The 14,741-nt window shown below is 36.8% G+C and overlaps 1 protein-coding gene across 5 annotated transcripts in view; it reads left to right on the top strand.

The window, feature by feature from the left end:
• GABBR2 (gamma-aminobutyric acid type B receptor subunit 2) overlaps positions 1-14,741 on the top strand; it is a 502,330-nt gene that overhangs the window by 318,042 nt on the left and 169,547 nt on the right. For all 5 annotated transcript variants that reach the window (XM_080378574.1, XM_080378573.1, XM_080378575.1 and 2 more), the window contains exons 10-12: positions 363-513; positions 1,006-1,138; positions 13,997-14,104. In XM_080378574.1, coding sequence (XP_080234700.1) covers positions 363-513; positions 1,006-1,138; positions 13,997-14,104 — 392 coding nt within the window. The remainder of the gene's footprint in view (positions 1-362; positions 514-1,005; positions 1,139-13,996; positions 14,105-14,741) is intronic.

The following is a 14,741-nucleotide window of genomic DNA, read 5'->3' as shown; positions in this document are numbered from 1 at the left end:
GTCACTTGTTTCAGGGAAATATAGCTTCCTGGTAGAATTTACAGTCATAGTATGCATTTTAGTGTTTATTTACACTTTAAAATGAGGATAGTTAGCATATATTTTACAGGGTTCTGCATTAGGGTTTTGCTGTAGGTTTGTGGTTTTTTTTTCCAAAGAGGATGCTTACCTGCTCCAGAAATGCAAACCTTCTTATCAATCAATGTGACTAACTTATGTCTGTCCAAGTCAATGATTTCATCAGCTACTGATGTGATTCAAAATTGCTAAACTGAGGTATAGTACTTAGGAGAGACAAATCTTCTTATAGAAAATTTACATCTGGCTGAACTTTAAGCCTTTTTTTCTTCTTGTAATTCTAGGCCTTGAGCCTCCAAAGGACAAAACAATTATCCAAGAGGAGCTACGCAAGATCTCCCTGCCTCTCTACAGCATCCTCTCTGCCCTCACCATCCTAGGAATGATAATGGCCAGTGCTTTCTTGTTCTTTAACATCAAAAACAGAAATCAGAAGTAAGACACTCATGTTACATCTGTCACTACTTCTTTCATATTTAAATACCATGTTTATAGAGTCTGTCTCATATATATGTGTGTACATATATAAGGAAAATGTTAAAACTGGAAAGATTATATTTTAGAACTATTTAATTGAAATCACTGTGTAATATATTCACACTGAAACAGATTGTCTGTCTGTTAAGACAAGTTCTTTTATACTGTCTGGAAAGTGTAATTTTTTTATTTATGTTTGACTGTCTGCAATTAACATTAACTACCTAATTAATCCATCAGTAAAATAGGAGATCTTTATACTAAACATTCAAAAACCTGAAACAATGCTAGACTTTATAAAATATCAAATAGTGTGCATGCCTATAGATTGCATGGAGTTCTACAAGAAGGGTTATCTGTTTGCCTGATTACAAAAAGCTCTTCTTTATTGCTTTAATAACTTAGAAGTAATCACTTCCTCTTTAATGCACTATCACCTTTTGTCTATAGACTAATAAAGATGTCCAGTCCCTACATGAACAACCTTATTATCCTTGGAGGGATGCTTTCTTATGCATCTATTTTTCTTTTTGGTCTTGATGGATCCTTTGTCTCCGAAAAGACATTTGAGACACTTTGCACAGTAAGTAATTCCATATATTCTAGTTGAAGATAGTCTTACAGGAAGCTCTGCAAGAAATGTAAACAGAAAAGTTCAGTAGTTGGATGTCTCATTCCATTTAATCACTGATTCTTTTAGTCCTTTCCTGAAATGTTTTCTGGGACCAAATTCTAAAACATGCACAAAACTGTATGATTATTAATGAAAGCTTCAGGTACATTGGGGATTTGGTCTCACACTAAAAGAGTAGATATGCTTCCTTGTTTTGAAATTATATAAATTAAGTTGATTTATTAAAGGTTATGTTCATAGCATGATGATTAGTAATATCTGTGAAGCTACTATGTTTTCTTTGTAGATTTTTTTATTATTTTAGACTTCATGACTGCTGCTTGTCCAAATGTTTTTACTCAATCCTTTTGGCTAAATCTCCAAAGACTTCTAGTATTATTTCCAGACTACGCTATAAACTCACACAAGCCTAGATCCATGTAGAATATATTCTAGTTGAAGCAAAACAAGCAACTCAAACCAAATTAAATATGTCCACGTAGAAACTTGTAATGTCTTAATTGCTCACTGTAGTATGCAGCCTGACTGACAGAGGCCATTTCAAAGAAAGGGAAAGAACTTCACTGCAAGTATATTCCTTCCAAAACCAATACAAACAGCATTTAAATTTATCAAATATTTTCTCCTCAAAAAAATTCAAGACTGTGCTTTGCCCATTGTCTAAGAACATCAGACTTGCTCAGGAGTTATCCTTACTGTGGTTTTGATCCTTCTTGAAGTCTCTAAAAAGTTGCAGTTCACATCATCTTTTTTTAGGAGTTTGAATTTCTGTTGTCATCACTGGAGAGAGAGAAACTTTACTTCCAGAGAATAATTCAAAGCATGAAAGTTGGATGCCTAAAGCTAGTTCGTGCAGATATATCCCAATATTTCAACTGAAATCCTCCATACTGACTGGAGCCATTACAGAAGTGAAACTTCATGTGACATGTTCAGTTATACCATTTCAAAGCACTAGAGATGTCTTTAATACATGCCAAGATGCACTAGACAAAGTATGGGTGAAAATACAAGATTTTCTGTGCACAGTCTTAGCTTCCTTAGTTGGGCCTGGACACAGCTGTATTTTAGACACCTAAATGTTAGCAGCAAAAGAAAGGAGAAGAGAATATCCAGTCTTCCAACAGCTAGAGTGCAAATCTTCTATACAGCTAGTAGAAAGAAGTGCCTGAAAGGCTGTAGAAGGATGATCCTGTTTACCTCTCCCAGACTATAACTCTGAATACATAGGAGCCAATAGGAAGTGGAAGATGCCAACATCCATTTTTTATCCAGCAATTATGCCCTTTTTAGTGAAACAGCTTCTAATGGAGCAGAAGTGTCATTAGGAAACCAGTTGTTGATGTCAATCCCTATTCTTTTCTTACCCTCCGTTGCAGAAGAATCTGGTGGCAGGAGTAGCAAATTTTAGGTCCTGATGTCTGCTCAGCCTGGAGGGCCTTGTGTTCAGAGCCCCTGACTGCACTGCCAGGCTGTGGGCCATTGTATGACTAGGCTACAACCCTTTTCTTGAAGCAGCCAAGTACAGCTGAACGGAAGGAAAGAAAGTAGGAACCAGAGGTACTTACCAGCACAGAGTTGTTCTAGGGAACAGGTTTCCATCCAGATTTAGCTATATAAAAGTACATTTAAGTCCTCCTTTAAATGTGAAACAGCTCAGTCTTAACTCTGAAAAATGAACCAACATTCAAAATCCTGTGCCACTGAGTGAGAACATCTCTGCTGATTTTTCCCTAATTTGTTTCTGAAAATGTAACTACTACTCTCATATTCTAAATGCAACAAAATTTATGTGAGGGCTGTTTTTTTCTGTCTTATCTTACATGTCTCTTCTTTTTTTCCAATTTGTCACATTACCTTAAGTCTGTCTGCCAAAGAGAGAAAGTTCTAGATGGGCACTCGAGTAAGATAACTACCTGACTTAACTGACCACTAAAAGAAAGGGGTGGGGGAGAACATTGTGTTCTTAAAGCCAACTTTGATTAAGAACTATCACCACATGCCTTAAACAGTGATTGATTTTTTTTTTAGCATACTTACATTTTATACCAATAGAGCAGAGTCTGGGAGATTTCTCCCCAGTCTAGGCTTTCCAGGTTCAGTTCAGAGCAGAAACATTTCTAATTGTGCTTTCCTGTACACGGCTACTGATTTAACTTAGGAATCCCAGCTCTCTCAGCAATTAGAATTACACTCGTAGGTACAAGAAACCCTTCAGAAGCAACCTATCTAGCCTTCTGCTCATTAAAACAATTCTTACAAAATTTCTTCCTCCATTTATAATTTTGTCTGTGGGATAGCTTATGCTTCTCTTAGAATCATCTTTACATGGCCACTATTGACTGTGGCCATGCACTTTCCTTATATCTAGAAAACTGAATTAATGCTGGGGAATTCATAAATATGGGACACAAATCCATTCTTCTGTTCAGTAGCTCTTCTGCGTCTCCTCCTTTCTCCCCAAAACATCTACTAGTGCTGGATACAGCATATATATTCTGCCCCATGTCATGAACATCTGTATTTTCATATAGGCAATATGCTTAGTGGTTTCATAAGGACTACTTACAGATACAGGTTCTTATAGGATCAGACCAACACAAATCTCTCTTGATCATCCATTTAACTGGAAATGCATGGTTTTGATTACCCATTCTAGCAATATTAAAGATTAGTTAAAAATTCCCATTTTAGTTAAGACTGTGGCTTAGTCTTTAAGAGAACCAGCTACAATGGAGGGTGATCATAAGAACCCATGGAGACAAAAACTTGTGGGTGTAACAACTACACCCCAGGCATGGAGAAAAGTCATGTCAGTGAAGGGAGAGATTTTTTTTTTTTTTTTTTGGGGGGAGTAAAAATTTTGATTCAGCTTTTATAAGCGCATGAAAACCTAAAAAGCTGTCATTAGTGTTATCCCCTCTCTAAGCCAAGTAATCACCCTCTTTGTCTTCTGTATTTCAGAAGCTATTAGATCTCACCTGAGTAGCAGTATGTATACGATAGCAAGTTTATTTAATTAGGTATGTTACATATGATATCTATTTAATATTCTGGGTTTTTTGACAACGCTTATAGGAGGTCCTCAAATATTCCTGTGTCCACGCACAAAATTCAGGAAAAATGGTTTCTAAATTGTAGCTATTACATTCCAAATCTATTGTGTGTGCTTCCTCTATAGCACAATGTTGCAGTACTCTCCAAGCTAGCCGGCTGCAACAAGGTCTTTTACCACCACATACCAACATACTCTTCATGCCAGTCCCTCTGCTGCCTCCTGGTCTCTCCTCACCCAGAGCACACACTCACCCTCTCTCTTCTCTCTGCTTCTTCCTCCTCTCTCTTCCCTGGCTGCTCCCTCTTCATTGGCTGCCCAACCCCTTAACAGAACCCACCACAGCTCCACCTTGTCTACATCGGCCAACCCACCGCCCCTGAAGCCAGCCCATAGCTGTATATTATCAATGTTAACTAACCCAGCTTCATTCCTCTACAACACAGTGTTTAGAGGGTGAAGTGCATTGGAATCACCGGTCTTTTTGACTTTTCTACAACCTACATCTTCTTATGGCATATATGTTATGCTGTAATATTTCAAGGACATTGAAACATCATCCAAAATTAGCCCAGTAACACTTGACAGTTTTAAGGGATTTCTTTGATAAGTTGTACCACCATTTCCCACTCTGTAAAGTACTGGTTGTAGGAGGATGTAGTATATAAATCAGTATGAGTTGTCATATTATAAAACTCCAATTACATGGAATTGAAACTTCCAAAGCAGTGAATCCTGGTAAAGTGGTCAGTGTATTACAGAACCATTAGATCATGGCCTACTTAATAGCAACTTTTTTTGGTTCTACAGAAAAAGGAGAAGCAATACAATATTTCATTAAATGCATATGTATGCCAACGTAGAAAGTGCTTCAGATATGAGGGAGAGAGAAAGAATGAGAATGAGCTATCTTTGTTTTTAATCTCAGAATTACCATGGTATCATAGCAAAAAAGAAGGTAGAAGTAAGGGTGTGAAACAAGATGTGATGCCAACTGGAAAAATGCAAACAAGTGGAAAAATAATTGGAAGCATTTATTATATGGAGACAGAGACTCAAAATTAGCAATGCCAGTGATACATCCTATGAATAGAGTTTAAGCTGACATACTAAATAGAGATACTTAAAATAGAGAGAATATTAGATATGATCATAACATTTAGACTGCTGTAATACATTCTACTGAGAATTTCACACTTTACATTTAAGACGAGTACTGTCTTCACAAGTTGGAACTGCTACTGATGAAAGGCTACGAAGGCCCTAAGGAGGAGCACAGTCTCCTCTGTTATGCATGTCCCTCAAGCAGGTAAATAAAATTATGTCCATATTCTCTGGATATAACTGGTTAGGTTGGGGCTGAAAAGAAGATGGGTTTAGGTACTCCAGGTTGCAGCAAAATGCCCGTAGTTTCCAACCAGGAAGGTCTGTTGTATCAGATAGTGGTAGACTGAACAGCTCTGCTTTTGAGTCCTGGTAGTCCTGATGTGTAGCAGCACTTTCTCCTAGGGAGTATGCTGCACTGGGTGATTGCAATGATAGGAAAGTGGCAAATGATCTGTTTGGAATAGTTCAGTATAGGAATCACACTGTTCTGGGAGATATGTTTTCTGGAGATAGCAATTGTCTACCAGTCTCCTTTGCACTCCAGAGTTCTGCATAGTTGTTATATCACAGATAAGAGGATCTAAGTCTTGTAATTTACACAGACACAAAAATTAAGCATGCTTTATCTTATGTCATTAATTAGAATGATTGAGATGAGTTGCCAAAACCAGGCAGGTATTCTGTGATTCCTGGTGATCTCACTTAGCCCTGTCAGTGTTTTGCCTTGGATCAAGTAAACAGTGTGTGAAAGTTTTTGCACACCTGTGGTGTTCAACGGTGCCCTCATCCATCCCAGGTTGTGCCCAGGTCTTCAGATTTCAGTCAGTTGCTCTCAGCTATGATGCAGGCATTTGGAAACAGGCTTTGTATGGAATGAAGGAACCAAACAGCAGGGTGGGGTGGAGATACAGAAAGAGAGAAGGAAAGGGGAGAGATACCAGTGATAAAGTTCAGTTACCTACTGCAGTGTGTGACTACTGGACCTTGTGTTTCTCTCAACCAGACATCCTGAGAACATGTACATTCATGGCAACACTAGATGTTATAGACCTTACCTTCTTAAAGGTGTACTTTAAAATGGGACCTTTAAATGTCTCCAGATCTTCAAAAGCACTTAGGTTTTTTCAGCTAATAGTTATGGATCGCGGACACTTTTGACTCTGCATCTTGTAGCAATGTGAAAGGCAGGTTTTGTTCTTTTTTACTGATTTTTCATAGTCTTATGTCTGCCCTGCTGAGAGAGCAGCTAGGCAGGGTGGAATTCCGTGGTCCACATTGCACCTTTTCTTGGGAAACCCTGAAACTGTGCAAGTTGAGGATTGCAGGGTGGTGTAAGAGTGGAGGGACATTGTGAAAACCCCATCCAACAGAGATGAGAGACTGCAGTGAGGAGAGGGAGGAAAAGCCAGGTGTGAGAGGTTATGGAACAGTTTTCTAGGAATGGGGGCAGGCTGCAGGGTGAGGCAAATCCTGAGTAATTTGCTAAAACTCTGAAAGTCATGGAGCTGGCTGAGAGCAGCTCTGGAAGTAGGGACTTGCTTTTACTAGTAAACAGGGAGCAGAAGATGTATGAACCTTCTATCTATTTATTTATTCCTGCTTTGTCTTGCCTTGTCACTTTGAGTTTTCTCTGTTTAACCATTTTGGGGGGAGCTGACTGAAAGGAAAATGTCTGAGCAGTGCCACCTGGAAGCTGTGGCTGTCTTGGTGTACTTTGGGCAACAGCTACTTAGACTAGACCCTGTGCTACCAAATAGCATCTAGCCTTGTTATTTGGTTAGTAGTTGATGATGTATGTGCTCCTTATTCATGCTCTTTATGCTCATTAGGCATTGCCATAGATTTTGGGGTTTTCTCCCCTCTTGGGGCTTTATATTTGCCTGATACTTTTCCTCAAACTGTTTAATTTTGGCCAAGAATGAAAAAAGCAACAGATAGACACTCAGTTTCTACTGAACTGCAGAAGGATTTGGACCTCTAATCCATTTCTTTGTCTCTGGAAACTGTAGCCTTTGTTTGTGTCTTTAGTCTGGCCTTTTAATTTTGCATGTATTCTTTAGTTTATTTCCTACTTAATTGTTTAGCTGTTAATTTTAATCTCCATTTTCTGTATAATCAGTTTCATAATTGTCCTCACTATCGTTCAGTCTGAGGCGGATTTCACTCCTATTTAATTCAAAGGCAATTCTATTACTGAGTTTAACATGAGCCTGATCAGCTTCTATTTTAGTAAATTACTTTTTTTTTTTTATGGGGGGGGGGGGGGGGGGTAAAGCAAAAACTAAAGTTACGAGGCTGAATAGATCCTTGAAACAAAATTAATTCATATGCTGAAGCAAATACATGACAACCTTGCCAGAGATTTATTAAGGTAATATTTTTAGAACATTTTGCCTCTCCTTCAGTAAGACAACAGCTAGATTTTCAAGCCTCCTTATGGAATCAGGAGCAATTGTAATATCTTTTACACTACTCATGTATTAATTCTGAAAAATGGTCTGAAATATATTAGGAAATCACTACAGGAGATCTCACAGCATGTGAAGAACCACTGTACTTAATTTATGTGAAAACAGCAGGATTAAATTCTCTAATGTTATTGCCACTTATGTTTTACAAGAACCATGTCAGTGCCACACAGATTCTAAAGAATGAGTTAAAAGTTGTGAACTCGTGTAAAAAAATGTTTTATATAAAAGAGAAAAGTATAATTCAAATAGATGACCTCATTCTTTGTGGCCTGCCTGTGCTCACACTGGGGATTTTGCCATGGTTCATAGAAGCAGGATCAAGCCCCAATGGTAACTTGTTGAGAGCACACATTTTTGTTTGTCGTAATTATCCTTTATGTCCCCAGTTTGCCAGGAAAAATAGAAGGTGCTTAATTTTCAGCTCATGAGTAGTCCACAGAAATCAACAGATTTGTCTGCTTAAAGACAATTATACTCTCCAGGGCTAAACCCACAGCATGGTGTATTCTCACGTTTGTCACTTTTAAGATGCCACCAAGCTGCTCAGCACTAAAGTTCAGCTGCAACCTAGTCCTGTGGGTACTGCAGCTTCCAACCTGGTACATTTGCAAAATGGGATAATTATTGATATTCCCAAAATGTATCAAGCTGAGTCTCATAAACTAAGCTGGGGAGTGTCTCAGCTGTCAAGTCCTATGAAAGAAAGATTTGAATGTTTTTATTTAAAAGAAACCATTAAAATTAAGGTCTTGAGATTGTAAAAATTTTGTTTACAGGAATCTTAAATCTGAGTGACTCCTCTGCAAGAACATAATCTAAATGTTTTTCTAACTAAAGAAGACATTGCTAAAAAACCAAGCTGTTTCATTATTCTATTCAAAGAACTGTTATTAAAAAAAAAAAAGTAACTTGGAGAGGTGATAAGAAGTTTGTAGCTCTTTTTGCAACACATGGAAGTTCTTTGTGTTGATATGTGGGAGTTTTGATCCTTCATTCTGTGTCTTTAATCCCATCTTGTTGTTTGCTTAGTATTAGCAAACTGGATTAGTATAGCAAATTTAAAGCTGCAACACAAAAAAAAGAGAATATGTAGTATACTCAGTTCAGAAGGTATTTTTTTTCTTTCAATTTAACAGGGGAGTAAAATACATCACTTTCTTGATCAGCTGCATTTGAAATTTTTATTATTGCTTTCATGAGCTCAATACCTTCCCAGGTGTTCATTGTCAGCTCAATACTGTGTGGCCTTCTGAATGCATATGCAGTGATGTTCAAACATGGGAAAACAATGGAACTTCTTTAAAAATGAAGCTTTTTACCTTTCATCAAGTCAGCCCATTTCCCAAAATAACCTTATTTTATAATTTTATATAGAATTGTATTAAAATAAATTATTTGAAATAAATTCAAATAACATTGAAGTTTATCTGAAAGTTAACAGTACTCAAAATAGTGTTTTTCTTTGTTAGCTTCATTCTTAGAGTATATAAACAAGGAGAGACTTTTCATTCTTTGTTCAGGATGTTTCTAATGTTTTCACAACTTACTAACTTCCCCTTACTAATTCATTGTTAGATGGCTTCTTTTATTAGTAACAAATTGTAATATCAAATAACCTTGTGGGTCTGTTACACAGATATATAAATAGTAACCATTTCACCATTCACGTAACAAGATGATGGGAAAGATGCAGATAGATTTGTGTGAAGTTATCAAATAGCAGCATTCAAAATGTAGGCTGGCCAGCATACTCTCAAGGTTGAAAAGAAATATGATTCAAATGGAAGTAACTTTATATAAGGCTGTTAAGCTATCGGTGCTTATTATTATGATGGAAGAACAGTCTTACTTAAAAAAATAAAAGCTATTTAGGACCTTATGGATAAGTTTAAAACAGAGGCTTTTTGCAGCAAAGGGAAGTTGAAAATAAATGCTTCTACAAGATGTAAGGAGCATCTTGTTCATAAATGCAGTGACTGTTTAGCTGGACCTTACATTGTTTAAACACATTACAACATTTGTTTAAACACTTATATTTGACAAAGGTGGATTTTTGTTTGTTTTAAATAAAAATCATATCTGTTCCAAGTCTGCAAAACTACCCTGAATGGTTTGTTTCTTTGCAGACCCACTTGCAGTGTTTGGTGGTTGTCAGCTGTGTTGTCCACTAAATAAGTGATTTCTAGCTTTTTCTCTTATCATAATTTATGCACCTGTAAGAGCTTCTGTCAAGTAATTTATAGGAAGCACAAATTCCATATACATACATCGTATTTTAAAAAATAGATCCCAAACAAAAAAGGTGTAGGAAGTATAAAGCAAAAAGAAGTAGGAGACTGCATTTTAGCATCTGCATAGACAAACTTGATTGTTGTATACCAAGCCATATTATCTCTTTTGACTCTTGTGAGTTGTCTTTGAATGATGGATAACAAAAAAATTTGTAGGAGATATTCTGTTAGTTAAAACATGTTATTCAAAAAACCGAAATAACCAAGAAATAAAGGCAGATAATTGAAGGTATATCCTAAAATTCAATGAAAGCATGAGGAAATTTGTAATGGTCTAACCTTTTAAGAAAAAGATAAACAGTAGCTATTTTTGCATGTTACCCTTCTATAGAAGCATAAGAATGTTGTCAGGTTTTGTGTCTAGTTTGGAGTAGGGACTGGAATGCAAGTTTCCTGTCTTCTAAGGAGATGCCTTACCTGCTCGGTCGGTACTCGGGGGAAGGCGATCCCCCTCAGCTTCTTCTTTCAAAATGCATTGTTAAAAATTTCCAGCATAAGAGAATTACTGATTGATTGTATAACATTATGGTCATGCTCTCCAGTTATTTTCATTGTGTTCTTTCAGATGAGTAGATTTTGGAGGTATAATACATTTAATGATATAAATGGGCAGATGTATGAATTTCAGAGGCTTTTGCTGTTTTGTATTTTTTTAATTTTGCTTTAAGTATAATTTAAGTATAACTAATGAATTATAGGAGACAAATTCGAGGTAATTTTCTTCAAAATTAAAAATTTATTTTCATCTGAAACTTGCCATCTCATTCTTAGCAACAGCAATCTCATTTTGACAAAATTTCCTGGTATGTTTAAGCTAGAATGTTTCCAATATAGCCAATAGTTATATTAATTCTAATTTGCACAATCCAGATCAGGACTACATAAAAACTTGTAAACCAAACATGCTAGAAATAATTTTTTCTGAATATCAGGTTAGAAACATATTATGAGCATAATTGAATTTAATACTATTCCCAAGAGGCAATTACTGTTTCAGTGAGAACAAAACAGTCTTATTAGAGACATGAAAATACCATGTATCTGTTTGCCAAATATGTCACTAAACTGTACACAAACGAGCTGAATACTTATTAATAACAACAAAAACGATTGAATGCTGAATATAGTTATCACAAATCAACTGATGTGAAGTCAAAAAAGATGTAACTGGCTAATATGAACATGTTGACATGAAATATATTTTTTAAATCACTCATAGTTGATCTACGTGTGGTTTTACTGAAATTACTAGCATAATGATGTACGATAATAGTTAATGGGCAAAGACTTGAAAAAATATTTGAGTTAAAAATAATGCTTTTCTGACCTAAATATCTATTCCTATCTATTCCACCTTTTTTTTCTTTTTCAGGGGGGTTATGGATTTCTTTTTCAATATCCCATTCAAGAATGACACAACGTGGCAAAACTCATGCAGTTTGAATCTAATTGCAGTTGGTTACTGGTTTTATTAACATCAAGGTTAACCAGCAATCAGTGGACTATACGTTCCAGGGTCAATATCAGAAATGCAACAGATAAACCACAATATCAGATGCTAATAAAATGTTAATATATGCATAAAAATATCTAAACGGTCTCCTGTATATTTTCCCAATATTTTCGAATAAATGCACATGCTGAGTTACATGCAGACAGCTCCCACTCACAGGACACAAGTTACCCTCCCAGCCTTTCTTCTGGGGGTGCAGGTTCCCCTATACACACCTGTCCTGTAAGAGATGTAGGCTTCGTACCCTTGTGTGTATCTCTGCAACCTGGCAATGCCCACACTGGTGAGACAGCACCTCCGGAGTTCACACTTCCACACTTGAGGTGTGTGTCCCTGCATGGTGCAGTGTTATCAGTTTGGGTCATATGCCTTCTCAGACAGTTTTTGGGTGTCCATTTGTGTACACTCTTCTTTGCCAGGACCCAAAGTGCCGTTTCTGTGTGTACCCTTTTCTCACTAATTCACCATTATTGACCATAGATATCATATTTATTTATTTTAAGGAACTATAGTCATTTTATGTCTCTTACTGCTTTATCAACATTTTTGGAGTGAATCATACATTTTTTTTTCTTTTCTGCCTTGATATCCAGTCACTAATGCTTAGTAAAATTCAGAATTTCTATTCCACACAATATTTTTTTTGGGGGGGGGAAATCACTATTTGAATACAAAAATGAAAATTCTGAAGATTTTTGAAAAGGCAAAAACTAGATAACATGTATCTGGAAGTGGAACATTTTGATTATTCCTGATATTTATCTTAGATCCCAAGTTTTGCAACTTACTACAATGCCTAGTTCCTCATCGATATGCATGTCCTAAAGTTACAAATTAAAAATCCCAAACTCTCCAGAAGTCAGATGTGAAGCTAAGCCAGTTTCCAATGCACAACATTGCCTTTAGGTCATCTAAAGATTTTTTTTTCAAAGTCCTTTCTCAGAATTTCCTAGTTTCTATAAATCAGGCTTTTATATCGAAAAACAGCTCTACAGGCCAAGGATGCATGGCCAACATGGCCAAAACAAGGATGCCTTTCCCTCTTTCTAGCTTTGCCTTCCCTGTCTCTCTCCCCCAGTTTTTCCATCTGCAATGTACAAAGCATTTTATTTTTACTTCTTCGCTGTCTTTTGTGCACTCTCCGTTTTTGACAGCCCAGTCCACGTGGAATCTCTAGAGGGAGCTGGACATTGATCCTCCTCCTTGTGATTTCTCAGGCTCTCAGATTCAGCTGTAGGCTTCCAGCTCCTTGTGGTACCTCTTGCATGATTTTCCACCTGTGCTGCTCTGTAGTCTTCAGCCCCTTTTTGGGGAAGAAAATGGTCTGTTCAGGGCAGAAAAGCTTTCAAACAGCCAAACCTCCAGGGTAATGAAAAGAGAAACTTCCAAGGAATTAGAAGGGGCCTCACTGAGCTTCCTGCAACTCTTAAAGTCACTGGCTTAGTTGAAACCAAGCCTGAAAGCGAGGACCTACTTTCAAGGATGCTGTGGGCAGGTGGGGAATTGCTCAAAAAGCTTTTGTAACTTGTGTTCTGTCCTCCCTGGTCCAGATAAGGTTTTTCTATTTAAAAAAAAAAAAAAAAAAAAAAAAAAAAGTCATCATCATTCTACTCATTTTCATTCTAAAGACAAATCTTTGTTAGTTTTAAAATCTCTGCTTTTCTCTGGGAAGCTCACTATGAGGAAAATGTCTAGATAGGTCTATGCCAAAGCTGTGGCCAGCTCAGGGTCCCATTACTTCTATGTAAGCTCACCATCTCCTTTTCCTTAGGCCAATACTGCAGGTGCTATCTTTGATTTGGGTCTTGCCCCAAAGGTCTGCCCACCAAGTCTATGTTCCTGTCTTGCCATTTTCCCCTATATGATAATTTAAGGTCAGTTTCTCTCATCTTTCCAGAATGCTCAAGGGCTGCATTAAGGGATGCATACGTTACATAGTACGGTTTCCTCTTATTTAGTCTGAATAACTTCTCTGCTCCTCTGTTCAAAATGTTGCTGTTAGTATTGGCTCCCTGGATACTTTTACAGTCTCAGTCTCTTGGTTTCCTCCACTAGTTCCTTCCTGTGTCTGCACAGAACACAATAAAAGTGAGAAAAAAATACAGAATATTGTAAGAGTTGTATTTTTTATGTATGGAATTGATTGTTAATTCAGCATCCAGATTTGTTATCATGGGAGATGGGGCTGGAGGGAGGAGAAAAAAGGCAAGCAAGCTATGAATTAGGCAATTCTGAAATGTCAACATTTTTGTGAAGTTCTTTGAATAGTTTTTTGAAGTCTTGAAAAAAAAGTTGGCTGGAATGATGATATCCATATTGTCTACTGAAAATTAAATGGCTTTGTCTTTTTTTATATATATATTTTTTTAGGTCCGAACATGGATTCTTACAGTGGGATACACAACTGCATTTGGAGCAATGTTTGCAAAAACATGGAGAGTTCATGCAATTTTCAAAAATGTAAAAATGAAGAAAAAGGTGAGGGGAAGTAAACTCTTTTCTTGTTGCCCTGTAATACAACTCTCTAACAGTTTTGCTACATTACCTGGGTGGCTGTACTTGTGCTGACTCTGTTCATGTGTCACATTCAAAGATCCTGAATGGTTTGATATTGAGGCTTTCTTGGTCTCCTTTGTAGTCTCTAAGAGTTGGAGTCAAGCATCAGCCCTTCAGTCTTTATAATGAGAGGTGGACAGTAGGGATGGCTGTAAATTTTCAAAGTTAGTTCAGATCCTCACTTTTATTCAGTATGTTTTTTATGCATCCAGAGGTGGTCTTCTGGTAGATTCATAGCTGTTATGAAATGTTTTCTGTATATATCTGTTTAGGATGCAGGCATTACACACAATTTTTTCATGGATTTGTAGGAGGAAAGAAAGGAAAATGCTGTTTATACAGCTTTCTATTTGTAATTTTGATTGAAATTGTGTAAGTTTTCCTTAAGACTGCTTGGAATTGAACCACACTAGTTGTCTCTGGAATTTTTTGTTCAGCACGTTTTCTCTATAAACAATTAGGCTTAGCTTAGGAGTACTACAACAATTCATGTCTGTATTGTTCATTTCATTTGCTTTTAATCAGATGGTTTTATTATAAAATGACAAAGCTGGTGAAT

Source organism: Falco punctatus (assembly GCF_963210335.1).
Source record: "Falco punctatus genome assembly, chromosome: 3".
NCBI classification, from domain to species: domain Eukaryota; kingdom Metazoa; phylum Chordata; class Aves; order Falconiformes; family Falconidae; genus Falco; species Falco punctatus.
This window is presented reverse-complemented; position numbering and strand designations above follow the sequence as displayed.